This window comes from Leptidea sinapis, chromosome 43, assembly GCF_905404315.1.
Source record: "Leptidea sinapis chromosome 43, ilLepSina1.1, whole genome shotgun sequence".
NCBI classification, from domain to species: Eukaryota; Metazoa; Arthropoda; class Insecta; order Lepidoptera; family Pieridae; genus Leptidea; species Leptidea sinapis.
Window position 1 is genome coordinate 704,893 of NC_066307.1, and position 18,203 is coordinate 723,095.

Consider the following 18,203-nt stretch of genomic DNA (forward strand, 5'->3'; position numbering starts at 1 on the left):
AGTATTAAAAAAACTACTTATTAGATCTCGTTCAAACCAATTTTCGGTGGAAACTTGCATGGTAATGTACATCATATATTTCTTTAGTTTTATCATTTTTTTATTTTTGGAAGTAATGGGGGGGGGATACCACTTGTGAAGTGTCTCGCGCAAACTGTTCAGTTTAGAAAAAAAATATATTAGAAACGTCAATCATATTTTTGAAGACCTATCTATAGATGGGTATGGGTTTGTTGAAAAACAAATTATGTGTTTCAATTCTAAGTATGGGAAGCCCCCAAAATCTATTAAAGTTCCGTTTTTTACCATTTGGCTACGGAACCCTTAAAATGTGGCCTTATACAAGATCAGTGGAGCTCAAATCCGCAGTATGAGACGAAATGCTATCGGGAACCCCCACTCACCTCCACTAGTCGGTGGTCCGAAACTAGTCTGTACCGGCACCGATAAAACGTGACCGCACCCACAAGGACGTGGATGAAATCCGATGTTAGTTGATCTCTACTCGACGAAAGGCTAACTATTAAATTTCAAGCCTCTGGTTATGATTCCAGAGATATCGTGATGAGTACATAGGTGGAATTCTCTTACACATACTTATATATATTTACATTCAATATGGTATAAATACTTACATGGTCGCTGCACGCACACTTGGTGCAACCATTTTTGCCTTCATTGTATTGGGTCGGTGATATTTCTAGATTTATATCTAGAAAGTTTCTCTTATGTTTGTTTTCCATTTTTAATTATTCGATGTAAGATTTATCATATGTATTATTATACACAAGATAAAGACGTCTACCCATTACAACGTCGTATCATGACCGTGACAGGATCGTGTCAGGCAATAAAATATTATTTATAATATTGAAAATTATGATTTACGACCACTAGGCAGTTCTGTCACCGACCAACAGCGAAGAGTGCAATGCAAGAAGCAAAAAAAATGTATCACCACGTGAGTGCCGGCAGAGCAGTCGGGGTTAGTAGCACTTCTGAATTATTGAATTTTTTTTCAATCTGTGTAGTAATTCATTATAAATCATTTTCAAATAGTTATGTAGGTACGTCAATTGTAAAATTTATTTTTAAATGTCATTGTTTTCTGTTATCTAAGTAGGCAGTTGTTCACTTTTAAATAGATAAGTTTAGTGAGTTTTTAATAAATAAGGTGTTAAAAAAAGATTTAAGAAAAGCTAAGAACAATAAAAGATTACTTCGTAGATTTTTCGCTTTGCGCTACACCTGGTGTTTTTTTTATGACAGTAAGGTACGAGAAGAGCAGGACGTTAAGCAGATGGTAATTGATACGCCCTGACTATTACAATGCAATGCTGCTCAGGATTCTTGAGAAACCCAAAAAATTCTGAGCGGCACTACATTTGCGCTCGTCAACTTGAGACACACGATGTTAAGTCTCATTTGACTAGTAATTGCACTAGCTACGGCGCCCTTCAGACCGAAACACAGTAATGCTTACACATTAATGCTTCAAGGCAGAAATAGACGCCGTTGTGGTAACCATGATCTAGCCGGCATCCTGTGCAAAGGAGCCTCACACTGGTGAAACGATGTTGTGTGTATGTGTGTGTACAGACTGCTATAATATAAAGTTCACCATGCAAGTAATTTTGAATATATTTTTAATATAACTTAGGGTGGTATCAATAACAAGTTCGAAGAGTAATAATTGTTGCTATATGTAATTATTACATGTTATCTAAAGTTTGTCAATACCCTTGTTATTCCGCTGATTTTCAATGATATTATTATAATCAAGTACCTTAACCTGTTTTGGATAAGAATTCCGTAAAAGAAATAGCTTTAATTTATTTGTATGCAGATGAATGTAACTCGAAGTACCGCTAATATTATATATTATACGACTGAATTGAATATACATTCCCTGGCGTGGAAACGCAGCAAGTTACGCGCCAATGAAAACGGGTCGAGGTGCTGTATCAAATTATGAGAAGTTTTTGACCCAAATAATTGTTACAATCAAAACTAGTTTTGCCCTTACGCTGAGCCGTTGCATTCCGTATCGAGTTTTGGTAACTTTAGTGTAGAAAACATGTTTGTTATCATTATATAGGGTAAACAGATAAATAATTTTTAGGTTTTATTGAAATAGACCAGTGGTCGGCAAAGGAGATTGAAACGCTTCCATACATTCCTGGACCCAAGTGATAACAAGAGGAAAGTAGCACCATTTCAAAGATAACATTTAAATAATCCATAATTGAAAATTTAGCAAGATTTGTCAATCTAGGAGGTGAGTTATCGAAGATATAAAAATGAGGTTATGTCTTAAACTATATGTTGACAGCTCAGCTATTCTAGGTTTATTAAACGCCTAGCTGCTAAGGATCACACATATATATCACATACTTATATTAGATGGGTACCAACCTTGTTTTTGTTTTAGATAAAAAATACCTACCTATCTACGTATACCTATCTACTACTGTAACGACATTTTTTTTCTTTATAATATAAGACAATTGGTAATTAGATAATATAATATAGTATGCCTAAATTACAAGATAGTTTTATTTGCTCAGATAAGAATAATATATACCTACTCATTAGCTCATACATGAACTGTCTTTCCTTGGAATTCAATTGGGTAGGTAGGTAGTTAACAAGTCGGAAACTCAACGAATACAACAAGAAACGAAGTGACAATGACGAAGAAACGAAATGATCTGTCAGACTGTCATTGTCAAAGTGAAGTCAGCGTTGAGGAACAAGGATTTCACTAGTTTTATTTATAATAAAATAATTGCTCTGTTCTGTTTTTTTCCTGAGAAAATAATATGTTTTATTCATAATAATAATTCGAAAATAAACTTTGCACCTAACTAATATTATTGAAATAAAACAACTGGGTCTTAATGTTATTTTAATCGATTAAATATTCATTCGATTACGTCATTTTAATCGAATTTCTTTATTTTAATGTTTTTTTCGGTTTGTAGAATGCAAAATGTGCTAGTTTTTTGTATTTTACATCAGAAAAATATACCATTTTTTTTTAAGTATATTTCAACTTGTTAACCATCAGGCCCAAAAGTCCCATTCTCCTTTATTACTTTGGGTAATAAATTTGCCAAATATGAACATTGCAACAATTAAAAATAACTTGCGTGCCAAATCTGCTTGTTTAGTAAACTTATATTTATACATTATATTACACTAATTATGTAGTACACGAAATAAAACAAAATTTCATACTGAATAAACTAAAATTATTAAGTGATACAATTTTATTCCGACCTAGATTTTTTTTAAATAAAAATATTATTGCTCCTTCCGTGGATATTCGTGCCAGAGTCGTACCAAAGGAGTCAAAGAGCCACATGCGGCTCTGGAGCCGGACTTTGGCGACCACTGATATAGACCGAATTGTAGGCTTACCAATAAAATTATTTACCTTGTTAATAAATACCAAAAGCATAAAAAGTAGTGCTCTACAGTATGACGCCTTTCGAATTATTATGTAGGTAATCCATCTGTATTTCAAAAATATATTGTTTCTATACTACAGTTTCAATATATAATATAGATTTAATTCTCCGTGTTAGTAGATAGAATCCCGCAATTATTACTCTTGCAAGAAAAAACTCACTCAAGCATAACCACGGAGCATACACCCGTGAAAGAGATGACCATAATTCCAGAAACACATCATTAAGATCGGTAGCGTGCCTCGTGCCAATTAATTAGTAATTAACAGTTATTATTGAATACTAATTGATGTGATGGGACTCTCTTTTTCCTGAGCGAGTCTACTCAATATGCTAGTGCTAAGAGAAAAGCGGATGACAAGTTTTTCTCATCTTTATCTTAGTTTTCTATTTTAATTTTCTCTTATTTTTATTATAATATAGTTCCTTAAATGGTAGAGGAATCAAATTGTACTATTGTTTGACGAGAACAACTTTAAGTTTGCGTCTGGCAAACAACAAACGAAAAAAACAACTGCTAATATATTTTGCGCCCCCATTTAAGAAACTCGGTGTTTTTGATAAATGACATTTATCTTTATTGGTGTTATGTTTTTAGCAGATCTCTTATTTTGTGCGTTTTCTTGTTTCAGTTGTGGTGGACGTGGACGACCGACCGGTCTGTGTTGAAATCTGTGATACTGCGGGACAGGTGGGTACCTAGTTTTTTTTTAAAATAGGGGGGCAAACGACTCAGGGGATGGGGAGTGGTTAGGCAACCGCCCATGGACATCCGCAACATCAGGTGTCAAGAGATGCGTTGCCGGCCTTTAAAGTGGTATGCTAGTTTCTTAAAGGTCCTTAAGTCGTATCGGTTCGGGAAAACAGCAGCCGGTAATTAATTCCACAAAATGTATGCACGAGGCAAGAAATTTCTTGCAAAACGCGCGGTTGTTAAATGCCTGACGATAACGTGATGCTGGTGGTAATTTGGTATCTTTTGAAGTCGTAGGCGCGGAAAGGCAATTTTCAAACCTTCTTAGACTGCTCCTGTGTTGTACAATCGGCGTTCCCGACGCAGTGCAAACATCAATATACACTTTAATATCACTCACCGCTCACTTTTAAAGCTAATCTAGCCGCATTAAATATTTTTGTAGTATGAACTAAAGACTATCGTCTGCCTTAATAGTCGAAACCTTCCTAGTAAAGTTCAGTAGCATTATAGTTGTATTTAATGTCAATAGCAGACTTCGCATCAAGTGAAACCATAATTTAAAAATATAAATAAAATAATTTACTACTAATATTGAAAATTTTGGTATTTAAACCATTGATGGAATTAGTCGAAGAAATTAAATAAACTTTTGAATAATTAAAACTATTTATAACTAGCTGACCTGACAGACGTTGTTCTGTTCACAATAAAAAAAAATCTTGCGGGTGGAATTTCGTAAAATCCGTTTATCCGTTAAATTTCAATTTGTACGCCTCATGGTTTCATGGCATCATGATGAGTAAATAGTTGAATGGAAATATCTTATATTTAATATATAGTTAGATTAAACAAAATAAACATGTACTACATTTACTATTATACTCATACGCTTGTAACTTCCCTGCAAATATCAGGTTGATCTTTACTTTTGATAAAAAAAAAATCACCTGGCTTGCATCTGTCTGTGAATGGATTCGTTCACACAAAGCTAAAAGCACGTGCACTACTACTAGCTATTGTTAACGAAACGTGTGATCGAATGTTTTTGAGTGTTTTTATGTGATTCAACAATATTTCACACATTTCGGTAGGTACCTGAGTAACAGACGTACATCCCGTGACAGAAACATTTATTGCATGCGAAGGTTCACAGAGTCGTAAAAAATAATCCTATTAATAACAGTGGGAGGCCTTTGCACAGGAAGCCGATTATGGGTACCACAACGGCGCCTATTTCTACCGTGAAGCAGTAATGTGTAAACATTACTGTGTTTCAGTCTGAAGGGCGCCGTAGCTAGTGAAATTACTGGGCAAATGAGACTTAACAACTTATATCTAAAGGTGACGAGCGCAATTGTAGTGCTGCACAGAATTTTTGGGTTTTTCAAGAATCCTGAGCGGCACTGAATTGTAATGGGTACGGCGTATCAATTACCATCAGCTGAACGTCCTGCTCGAAAAAAAAACACAATAGGAGGAATACTACGATAGTACAACAATGATTCTCTTTGCCAGTCTTTATACACAATTCTGATATTTCGGTTGTTAATATGCATGCAGGATGCAGGTGTTGAGCTGATCAAGAATATTTTTGATGCCTGGGAGGAATCGCAGAATGCACTTAGCATCTTCTGTGATTTATCTAAGGCTTTTGATTGTGTTCAACATTCAACGCTGGTCAGGAAGCTATACCACTATGGCATAAAAGGAACTTCGCTCGATCTTCTGACTTCATATCTAAACAATAGAATTCAGAGGGCCGACGTGAATGGCAGGAGATCTCCTGGGACTCCTCTCAGTATGAGGGTACCACAAGGGTCTATTCTTGGACCGTTCCTCTTCCTTATCTATATAAATGATCTTCCTAATCTTATAGAGAAAAAACATAAGGTAGTATTGTTTGCGGACGACACTTCACTGATTTTCAAAGTGAAAAGAAACCAGGCTATGTATGACGAAGTGAACGATATTTTATCTGACATCGTGTACTGGTTTAGCGCTAATAACCTATTGTTAAATAGCAAGAAAACTAAATTCATTAAATTTACCGTACCAAATGTCAAAAATGTAAATGCAAATGTTTTGTTAAACGGAGAGGTGATAGAACCGGTGGAATCTGCTATATTTCTTGGCATAACTCTAGATTCCAAATTACAATGGGGCCCCCATATTGAAGGATTGGCGAACAGACTTAGTTCTGCAGCATACGCGGTTAAAAAAATTAGACAATTAACTGACATAGATACGGCGCGATTAGTATACTTTAGTTATTTCCATAGTATTATGTCCTATGGTATATTGCTATGGGGCAACGCTGCTGATATTAATACAATATTTGTGCTGCAGAAGAGGGCTATTCGCGCTATTTATAACCTAGGTCCTAGAGAATCATTGAGAGCAAAATTCAAAGAAATTAACATCTTGACTGTTGCTTCTCAATATATTCTTGATAATGTAATGTATGTTCATAGGCACATACGTGAATTTGCCAGAAACTGTCATAACCATAATGTTAACACCAGGAACAGACATAAACTGATGATGCCTACTACTCGGCTTAGTCGAGTTAGTAAGTCTTTTGTGGGGCGATGTATATACTTTTACAACAAGATCCCAGAAAGTGTTCAAAACAAAGGTGTTACGTTATTCAAAATAATTGTTAAAAAACGTTTGTGTGGTAAAGGTTACTATAACATAAATGACTTTCTTAATGATACCACAGATTGGGAATGGAGCGACCGCCCTCAGGCTATTAAATAATAAGTGTAATTGTACAATATTACTTTGTAAATGTTACTTTAATTGTAAAACATATTTTTGATGAAAAAAAAAGCCCGCTGAGTTTGTTGCACCCATTCTTCTCAGGCCTGAGGCATTCACTTTGGAATGGGTGTTTTTTTTTTTTTGACTTTCAATAAGTGATTTCACATCCTATATTGAATAAAAATATTTGAATTTGAATTTGAAATAAAATAATTAAGTCTTAATATATATAAATTACGTGACACGTTGTTTGTCCGCGATGGACTCCCTAAACTAATGAACAGATTTTAATGAGGATTACTTCATGGAGTGCAGTTTGGTCCAACTTGAGAGATAGGATAGTTTTTATTTCGATTTGGAAGCCATAATTATTTTTATTTTCAAATATTTGTTTTGTATGGACATATTTTCTATGAGAGAATTTAGTGACGCACGGTTTGACAGTTCCGCTGTGAAACAATTTCATTATAACAACAGGGAGCATTATTTACGAAATATTTTCTGATGTTTTGAAATATTATTGGCAAATTCATATACAACAGTATTTTTTTTATTATCTACAGAACAACGTCTGTCGAGTCAGCTAGTAATAAATAATTTATGAAAAGAAATAGTCTTATAATGCTATTTATATTATCAATTACCTCCATTTATAATAATTTTATCTGACGTCAATTTTATAGCTCAATTACTTTCGCTCCGGTACCGGAAACGTGACACATCCACGCCTTAAAGTTTTAGCAAATACCAATGAAAAGCCGTGGTCTAGTCATGTGGTTTCCAGAATATGAATTGATCCTAACAGATAAACAGTAAAACATACAGACACAAGAATTCTAAAACAAGCTGATTTTCTTCTTTAGTCACCGACAGTCGTTGATAGCGTTAAGTAAATGTCAATTATCAGTGAAATTAAAATAATTTATTTTCATATTAATTGTCATAACCAGGATCTCATATGCATTTCAGAATTCAATTTTTTTTAGATATATTGGTATTACTTTTGCGAGGCATTTTGAAAAAGCAAGTGAATGGTCTAAGTAACTGAAAAATACTTATATTTTTAATTTGTTGTTGCTGATTTAGCACTCAACTAAATCAAGTAATAGTCTGCAAACTTAAAGCATTGCTAATTCTCACTCTGTCTTCTATTGACCTAAGTCAGAATGAGAAAAAACACTCCTTAGCGGCTGTTTAAAGTTAGCGGACCATTATGAATAAGGGGGTTAAAAATACAGCTTTGATAGTGATAAGAATATATTATAATATATTTAACCCCTTCTTATATTATAAGAAGGGTCCATCGTCGTCGCCTCAATGAGACCACGGGAAATCCAAGCGCTATCAGCTAACGGATCAGCCTAGCTATCCAACGAGGAAATTATACCAGTATTCTTGGTTACACTTCCTCTTGACAATATTTTTTACTTAATGTTCTAAATATGATCTTCATGATATTACGTATTTTAAGTATAGTTATCAGTATTGTTCTATTTTGAATTAAATAACATTGAAATTTAACAAAAAATATCTTTTAAAAAAAAATCCATCTCACGTTCCACGTACATCAAACGTGGAACGTGAGATGGCGTTTAATTCTTAACTAAGAAATCTTCATTCATTTTCTCAGTCAGAAAGAATTTTGTTTTTATTTATATAATCTCCTATGCCATTTTCTGTACCCCTGACAATGTAAATACAAAATACTTTGATGACCAGTTGAGTAGTTTAGGCGTGAAAGAGTAAAAAAAAAACAAATAAACAAATAACTACATATCCTCATTTATAATATTAGTTAGTATGATTGAATAATCGTCAAATACACACCATTAAAGTCAACTTACTACGTACTGATGTCGTATTAAACCCTCATAATATATGTTTCAGGACTCTATGTCAGAGCTTCGCGAGTTGTGCTACCCGGGCACCGATGTGCTAATGTTGTGCTTCTCCGTCGTGCGACCGGAAACTTTCCGGTCTGTCGCCGACCGGTGGACGCGTGCGGTCGCTAATGTGAATGCGCCCTTAATACTAGTCGGAACACAGAGTGACCTGGCGCTTGATGGGAAAGTTCTACACAATTTACGAGTAAGTTTATACCTAAACACATTCGGTACATAGATTCGTCATCATTTCAGCCGGAAGACGTCCACTGCTGGACAAAGGCCTCCCCCAAAGAGCCATGACGATCGGTTCTGCGCTGCTCTCATCCGACCAGATCGTCGGTCCAATTTGGGGGCCTACCAACACTACGTCTTCCGCTACATGGTCGCCATTCGAGGACTTTACTGCCCCAACGACCACCTGTCCGTCAAGCTATGTGCCCTGCCTACTGCCACTTCAGTTTCGCAACCACCTGGGCTATGTAGGTGACTTTGGTTCTCCTACGGATCTCCTCATTTCTGATTCGATCTCGCAGTGAATCTCCGAGCATAGCCCTCTCCATTGCCCCGCTGAACGACAATGAACTTCCTCATAACGCCATATATACAAACGTATGTATATATACATAGATTAGTATATATTAATTACTGATGAAACATTCAATCCATATTTAAAACCACTGCAATACGAATTCAAGCGAGCATTTACTAGCACGTAAACAGTAAATTATAACTGGGTCATCGAATTTTGAACAGTGTGAAAACTCGGGAAACGAATTATGCTCCTTTTTCGCCCGTAACTTTCATATTTCTTAAAATCTTAAAACATACAAAAATTACTCGGTTAATAATACCTTCACGTTTTAAAAAGGTCTCAATTGATGGAAATCGTTATTAGTAAAAGTGATATTGCAACTTGAAGAAATCTAACATATCCGAAGGCTTCTAACTACCTAAAGTTACACGAAATATTGAAGCACGCAATCCTCGCTATACATGATTATTTTAACACTTTAATAATTATTATTATGTCCCCTTTTAACTGAAATGGTAGGTAAGTCCCTATATGAAAAAAAAACGAAAAGGACAATGGAAACCAGAGAGAGGTGAACAGGAATTGCCCTGTGCTTCCACGGGGCATTAAAGGATAGGGAATCTCAGGCCCAAGGGTATCGTAAGAGGCGACTAAAACCTTTTATCAGTGGGAGTTGCATAGGATGCCGGCTAGATTATACATTATATATATATACCACAACGGCCCCTTTTTCTACCGTGAAGCAGTAATGTGTAAGCATTAGTGTACTTCGATCTGACGGGTGCCGCAGCCAGTGAAATTACTGGGCAAATGAGGACTTAACATCTTAGCCTTAAGGTGACAAGCGCAATTGCAGTGCCGCTCTCAATTAATGTTTTTTTTTTCAAGAATCCTGAGCGGCACTGTATTGTAATGGGCAGGGCGCATCAATTACCATCAGCTGAATGTCCTTCTCGTCTCTTCTCTTATTGTCATAAAAAAGGCAGCAAAAAAATCCCATTTCATTGCAGCTCACACGTCACATTGCTCTAAATCTATGGTTCGTCGCATAATTTTAATATTATATTATTTTTATGTTTCCAGAGTCGTGGTGAACAACCTGTAACAGAAATAGAAGCAAAGGTTTTAGCAGCGAAAATAAATGCGGCCTACATAGAGACATCTGCTAAAACGAGGAAACAATTAAAGGACGCCTTTGACGCCGCCATCTTGGCTGGGCTGCCAGTCGTACAAACGAAAAAACCTATATGGAAAAAATTGTTATGTATTAATTAAATATTGCATATATTAGGGCAAGAGAAAAAGTAATTATATTTTTGAATAGAGGAGGAAACAATAAATCTTTAACAATTTATAACGACGCAAAAGTTAAGGTGACACTGAGTGCCGGCGACCTTGAACGATATGAGTTCATTTAAGGGCCGCTCGCCATCTATGTAACAATGTAGTAAAATAAAACAAAACGCATAGACCTTATAGAAGAAAGTGGAAACTAATAATACCACACGCGCACTTATTGGACTCTGATATGCAAGTGTAAGCTGTGGCAACGACGCAGTTTGTGCATTATCGTTTGCAAACCATAGTGAAGGGCGTGATCATATTTTCGAGCAAAATTATTGCGTGGAAAACGTAACATTTTAACATGCGCGAACAGTTTATATGTTTACAATCCTTGTTATTGATTACTAATTAATTATAATATTATATTATAATGATTAAATGTACCTACACAAAAAAGTACAAGCTATAAGAATTACCCTTCTGAATTTCATACGAATCAAATGAGTCATGCCGAGAAAAAACTTGTTTAACTGTGAAGAAAAATGGTAGTTAAAAAAAGCTCTAGTGTGTTAACTATAACCAACAGAAAGCATTGGCAACCTGCAAATAAGACTTAGGGATATGAGTAACAGGATTAAGTAATGTTCATAGCTCCAAGTGCTATATTTTCACCATAAAACTTGTCGAAATATACCTCGTTTGCGTAATTTCTGTTTACCCTTCGCCTTAAGTGCCATGTGCAGATGGCACGTCTGATGGCACAAACATCTCCAAACGGGTTTCAACTATAATGATTGAAGTGTTATTGTTGCCATTGGAATAGATAAAGTTTTAGTAAATTTATGTTACAGTGGAATTCATTAGCACTTCGTTTTACGTAAGCATTATTTTAATTGCTATTAGTCCCAAATAAACACATCTTTAAATAAATATTGCAAATGATGATAATTATTTTATAAAATATGACGACAGAATATATTTTTTCCTATGTAACTATACATAAACAATATGTATTTTATGTTATAGATGCCTAGTTAGGAAGTGCCTTAAAATGTATCGAGTTTTTAATACTAATAGTAACTGTTAGTTGTGGAGAGAGTTTGTTGATAATGTAAATATATTATTTTAGGGAACAGAACAAATAGTTGAAGTAGCATATGCAATGTATAACTAAATATATATATTTTTTGTTTAATAATTGTTAATCTGATACATTCTGGACTAGTTTATATCTTTTATTGCCAATAACGTCTACTAATAATTAAAGTAAATTATAAAAAAGTCATTATTTTTATTAAACATTCGTACCTTAAAATCCGTTTCATTAAAACTTTTTCATTTTCTCATCTTAATTTTCTGTTATGGTTTTATTTAGATGCATAACAGCACATAATATATTCAATTTTGTATTTTAATTGTTACAAAACGCTCATTACAACACACGCGGGTGAGTCTAGTGAATAGTATAATATACAGAAATGTCATGATGAGGGATGATATGAATTTTTCCACCACTTTTAGTGAATAGGTATTATTGTAAGATGCTCTTGTACATAGACAATGAATAAATTATGTTTACTTATTATAAAATAAACTGCAAAATTTTAGATGTATATAAGTATTAAATGTTTGTAAATGTTGTTTTGATACTCAACGCGACTGATGATTATATTTTATTACGTCAAACTATTGTTTTATTATTATCACACAAGTTCATTTATATATTCTCTTCTAAAATTAAGTTCTTTGTGTGTTCGATTGATGTGCAAATGACGGTAACGGAGAAACGATGCTTAAATAATATTTTCTTACTACCTACCCTCATTCACCACCTCTTTGGCGACGGATATTGCTCTCCGGCCGATAGCTGGAGTTTAACTAAAATATGATAAACGCCTCTAACATGCTCAGCTATACAGATACAGTTCTGGAGATGCCTTATACACTGGGTATGTATGTTTCTCTCAAGGAAAATCGTTGAGAAGTTCTGGAAGAAACCTTCTATCGAGTCATCTCTTGAGAGTGGCGCGGAACGGGGAATATGAACATTTTAACCACAGAAGACTCAAGTTTGCGCGTTAACCACTAAAAAACCACATTTGTCGTATCATGGCTGTTCGACAACATACCTCTTATTGCTTCGGCTAGTATCAGAATACCGGGTCTGGAAATCTCGAGCGATTGTCAATTCCGCAATCATCTGGAAGACGAACCAAAATAGTTTTGAAGAAACTGCGGCTTATAACACAGATCAAGGCAATATCAATCAAGCGGGCCAACGTTTTAGCGCCCTACAAAGCGGAAAGTCTGGCTACATTTAGAGTATTGCTCAGATCCCTGGTCTGGTGCAACTCAGTATTTAATCGCATGCAAAGAAAAAACTGCTTCTCATGGACCCAATGCTCTGGGAACGGCTAGACCACTTGGAGTTGCGTAAACACGTCGCTGTATTGCCAGTCTTCTAACGCTTTAACACAGAGAGTGTTCCGAAGAGCGGTTTTGACCGGATTCCTGCTTTGCTACAAACTTTGATATCGTCTTCACCATCTGGATGTGTAGCGTTGGTCTACAGTGCGGTTTTCGAGAAGTTTTCTTCGACCTGAAAGCCAACTATAGAATGTGCTTCCTTGCGCGGTGTTTCCAGAACGATCTAACATGGGTTCCTTTGATTCCTCTGCTGTTCCAAGAAAAGATCAAAGATAATTTAAACATGATTGTAGACGGTGATGACTTAACTGCAGGTGACCCGTACACTCGATCATCTTCCTCTTCCATAAAAAAATAACCTTAACCTAAACCTTAGCAACCCCAAAATTAATTAATTCATAATTTAGTTAATTTATCTTTAATAATAAAAGTGATAAAAGCGGTGTAAATAAAATAAAATAGAGAAATTTATCGATCCGATTCATAATTCTCTGATACCTACTTCTGCTTCCCCTTCCCCTTGTTCTTCTTCTTCATCCTTGTTGCAAGTAAATTAACCCAATAATGACACATCGCATGTCTCCTCGTTAGTATCAAATGAACCCTCAATTGTTGGTGATTAAACACAATCTGTCCTGACAATGTAATGTTTATAATATAATTTACCAAAATAGGGTATATGCATGTAACTTATATTATTTATTTTATCTTACATAGTTTTTTCTTATTAATTTTTTCTGAATAATAAATATTTAAAAAACAAAAGTGCAATAAATACGTGCGAAAAATAAAACATCGAAACGCAATGCTATTGGTTGAAGCGCAGTGTGACGTCAAAGTCTCAATAAACATAATCACTGGTATGGTTCCTAGATATTATTTTCGGTGGCATATTATAGTAGCGATATATTACATTTTATGTTGTTTTTTTTATTATTGAATGATCTGTAGAATAATTATTTACAATGACTGAAAGTGGATTTGTTTATGGGCAATCAGGTATTGTTCCAGAAATAGACGCGTTTAAGATATGATCTGTTTTTAATGACGCATTTTTTGTGTTTCAAACCCAGATTTTATTTCTGCTAAATTTTAAAGAGTGAAAGCTACAAGGTAATTAAGCGATAAAAAATTTAATTTTGATGTTTTTTCAATTCATATTTTCTCACATTAATTTGTGAAACTAAACATAATCTATAAATACAGAAAATATCAATTAGTTGGAATTACTATATCCATTGCCTTTTCGGTTATTAAAGATCTCAACGAGAATTATATTATGATAATCATATCAATGTTGAGGTTCTGTTGTAAATAAATAATAAATTGATTTCCAAAATTAAGATAGATACATACAAAGTAATTAAAGTTAACCCGATACATTTAAACTTAATTGTGAATACTTGATATTTATCACGGGGAGTATTATATAATATATTTTAAGTTTACATTTTTAAATTATAAACTAAATAAAAAATTACATGTTCATTAAACTCACTTCAAAATTGGTATCTTGAAACCACAACATTATAAGCAAGTTGTTGGAGATACTTTATTTCTTCTCATTGATTATTTTGTATTGAAAAGAGGACAGCTCGTTTGTCCTCTGATGTTACGGGTCATCTTATGTTAAGTGATCACCGTTGCCCGCATTCTCCTGCAATACCAGGGGAATCGAAAGAGCGTTGTCGGCCTTTAAAAAAGTGCAAAAAGCGCTTTTGTTGAAGGTACACATGTCATATAGTCCTGGAAACACCGCACAAGGAAGCTCATTTCACAGCGTAGAAGAAAGTTCCTTGAAAACCGCACTGAGGAACGCCACACCAATGTGTCAAAATCAAACAGCTCTTCATAACACTCCCCGTGACAAATGCGGTAGAAAACGCAATGAAGCAAGTACGTAACCCAAAGTTATCTAGCCATTCACAGAGCACTGCGTTCCCTGACAATTCGAGCAGCTCGGCATTGCACTCGGTCAAATGGTTACTGTTTATTGCTTGGATAGTTTAGTCTCATGGAGCAATTCTTTATCTAGTGCACTTTTCGATGTATTTTCGGCACCAAAAAATACATTAAAGTAAGTTTTTGCTTTTGTTCAATTGTTTTATAAAATGCAAAATGTAATTAAATTTAATAAATTTCACCAGAATTCCAGAAGATCCGGCAATGCCCTGCGCCCGATCTTGTATGAATTATTATAATATCTAATGAACTGTCATTGACTGAACTAGCTGTATTGCGAATTTTAGGCATTTGTAAGTAAAATAGATTCCAAGTAAATAATCACCAACATATTATAATATACTAAAACCTTCTCCGAAACACCCTGCATCTAATGGTACAATTATTCCGATAGCTTCAGTAGTTTTTGCAGTATAACCGAAGAAAAAAAGCGGCGATACATTTTCTAGTGCAATATAGATTCTTGCTTGACTCTGACGTCACAGAAACACCGCGCAAAATGGCGCATTTGAATAGCCGAAATATATTATGACGTTTTTTATTCGATTTCCATCATGTTTTAATGTTACGCAATACTGACATGGCCACAAAGAATCAGACGGGGTAAAGGAGAAAGTTTGAAAATGATTATGTTAAAATAGGTTCTAAGCAATTTTTGATATAGAATAGAAGCTCTATAATATTAAAAACACCTAAATTAGGCAAAATCACAGAGCTTTTTTTTTGGTTCTGTTCGTCCATCTGGACAGGCAAAGGGGATCACAGAGCACTACTAGAATACCCACGCTATCACTACTCGGAGCATTACTCTAGGCAGTGCCCGAAATAGAAACTAACTGTCAATATGACAATTATTGTCATATTCATTTGACATTTCATTCCCTCGAAAAATTTTTGATTTTAAATTTGAATTTAGAGAGTTGAGTTTTGGAAAACACTTGCTTTCCATTGAAATTAAATCTTTGAAAATCGACATTTTACTGTAGGAAGTGTTGTGAATGTGATTATTTAAAAAACAAATCTGATACTTATTTTATTACTTTAATTTTTCTTTCGTTACAATATGAGTGAAGAAGATCATTATTTAGAATTAGATGTTTTGGATATTATTGATAATTCTGAAAACTTATTTGATAGTGAAAACCCTTCAGAAATCAGCAATTCTGAACAATATTCTGGCCCTATTGTGGCTAGTACAGAATCTGCACAACTACTCGCAACAGCTAAGAATGTTCAAAGTGGCAAAAGTGAAGTTCCTAAGACTACAAGATTGCCAATGGCTAGGATAAAAAATATTATTAAAATGGATCCAGACGTCCAAATGGTAACCGCCGAAGCTGTGTTTTTAGTAACTAAAGCTACTGTAAGTATATTTAATCAACCTTCCAAATACCATAGTCTACTTTTTGTGCTTTTTCTTTTGTATTTTGTAAAAGAAATGTAGCATGTACTGGAAAAAAAGCAATTCCAACAACATTATTACAAAATACTTGAAATATCCTCAATTTACAAACATTGATGTTTGTACTTAGAGATTAATCTATTAAAATGTAAATAAATTTTATTTCTAAATGATTTTTAATTTAAAATGAATGTAACACAAACTATAACATAATACAATATTTGAAAACTATATTTTTTCAATTATAACTTGAATTAGAAATAATGACTAATGTTTTATTTCCAGGAGATGTTTCTAGAAACAATTGCAAAGGAAACCTTTGTTTACACATCACACCACAAAAGAAAAACAATAGCTAAGAAAGATCTAGATGTTATTATTAATAAGGTGGACTGTTTGTGCTTCCTGGAAGGTGCTATGGACTTCTAATGGCAATGTTTTGTAAAATTATAATTAATTACAATAAGCTCATTCACATTATTACCTATGAGTTGAGCGGGGAAGGGTGAACATATTATATTATGAAATGCATTACAGTAGAAACTTGATGATTTGGCCCTCAGTTATACGGATTCACAATTACCCGGACTTATAATTACATACCTACAAGTCGAATTTATGTGAGTTTAAATGAAATTGAACTCAGAACTGGCATTACCTCTCCCATTGTGAATTGATGATGAGCCATCTCATGATAAAGCACTTCATAGCTCTCCAGTGTTTGGAAACAAGTCTTATGTCAAATGACAATTTTTTAACAATATTAGACTGATTATTTCAATTCATAATTAACAAATATGCAGTGTAAACAAATTATAAGTATATATGTGCCTTAATATTTTATGTTTAAGGCTGCACTACATAATTCAGTATTTATGTATGTAATCTAAGAATGTATGAATCATATGTTGAAAAATGTTTCTCTAAAAAATTTCTTAGAATCATTGATTTTCGTTGATATGTATTTTTTGTTTTTAATAAACACAACTTTATATACTTACTACATATAATGCACAAAACCCACTTTTCTTCATACATTAAGTTATATGGATCTTTGATCACCTCACGATAACTGTTAATTCGGTTAGTTGAGTTTCTACCGTATTCAACAGTTAGAGAGTGATGTCAAGTAAAAGAAGAGGTAATGTCAGTTACTAAGAAGGAAATGTCTGCTTGTGTTGGTATACATACCGACAAGTAGAAAGGATGGATAAAACTATATTGACTGCATACATATGGCTAATTAGGGATGTTCTAGAAATGGGCCTATTAGGAGTACAAAGTATAAAAGAACATGTATGTATGAACATTATATGATGATGTAATTGATGAGGTTGTTTTAGTTTGAGCTCAATACAGCAGCATACTATGAGAAGAAGTTGTTTGTGAAGAAATAAAATCAGCCTTCTGACAACATTGTTAGTTTTTATAAAGTTTTCCACATTAATATATCTTTTCTTACACAAATTAAATTTGAAAACAAAGTTTATGAATGATGCAATTGTTTATATATTTACTATGCAATTATGTTTTGTATTACAACTTTTTTTTAATCTAAATTATTATTTTCTTTAGTCTCCATCCTCAATCTAAAACAGTTTGTGTGTTTGGATTAAATACGAAATTACACCCTGACATATGGTAATTTGACCAATGAGTGATGCACCTAATATTACCTCATTGATTTATATAAACTTTGCATTTTATATAAACGTATATTCTTGATGTACACTATGTGGTTACAGATTTTGAAATTTTTTCAGTGTCTTAACACTGG

At 34.0% G+C, this 18,203-nt stretch overlaps 2 protein-coding genes across 2 annotated transcripts in view; both read left to right on the top strand.

Annotated features, from left to right (window-relative positions):
* Nucleotides 1-12,321, top strand: part of LOC126977062 (uncharacterized) — an 86,372-nt gene extending 74,051 nt beyond the window's left edge. The window contains exons 2-4 of the mRNA XM_050825748.1: nucleotides 4,106-4,164; nucleotides 8,821-9,021; nucleotides 10,435-12,321. Of these exons, the coding sequence (XP_050681705.1) occupies nucleotides 4,106-4,164; nucleotides 8,821-9,021; nucleotides 10,435-10,626 (452 nt within the window). The 3' untranslated portion in view covers nucleotides 10,627-12,321. The remainder of the gene's footprint in view (nucleotides 1-4,105; nucleotides 4,165-8,820; nucleotides 9,022-10,434) is intronic.
* Nucleotides 12,322-15,903: 3,582 nt separating this feature from the next.
* Nucleotides 15,904-17,985, top strand: LOC126977077 (DNA polymerase epsilon subunit 4). The gene is made up of 2 exons (XM_050825771.1): nucleotides 15,904-16,387; nucleotides 16,712-17,985. Exons 1-2 carry the CDS (start codon nucleotides 16,088-16,090, stop codon nucleotides 16,853-16,855), a joined length of 444 nt encoding a protein of 147 aa, XP_050681728.1. The 5' UTR covers nucleotides 15,904-16,087; the 3' UTR covers nucleotides 16,856-17,985.
* The last annotated feature ends 218 nt before the right edge of the window (nucleotides 17,986-18,203 follow it).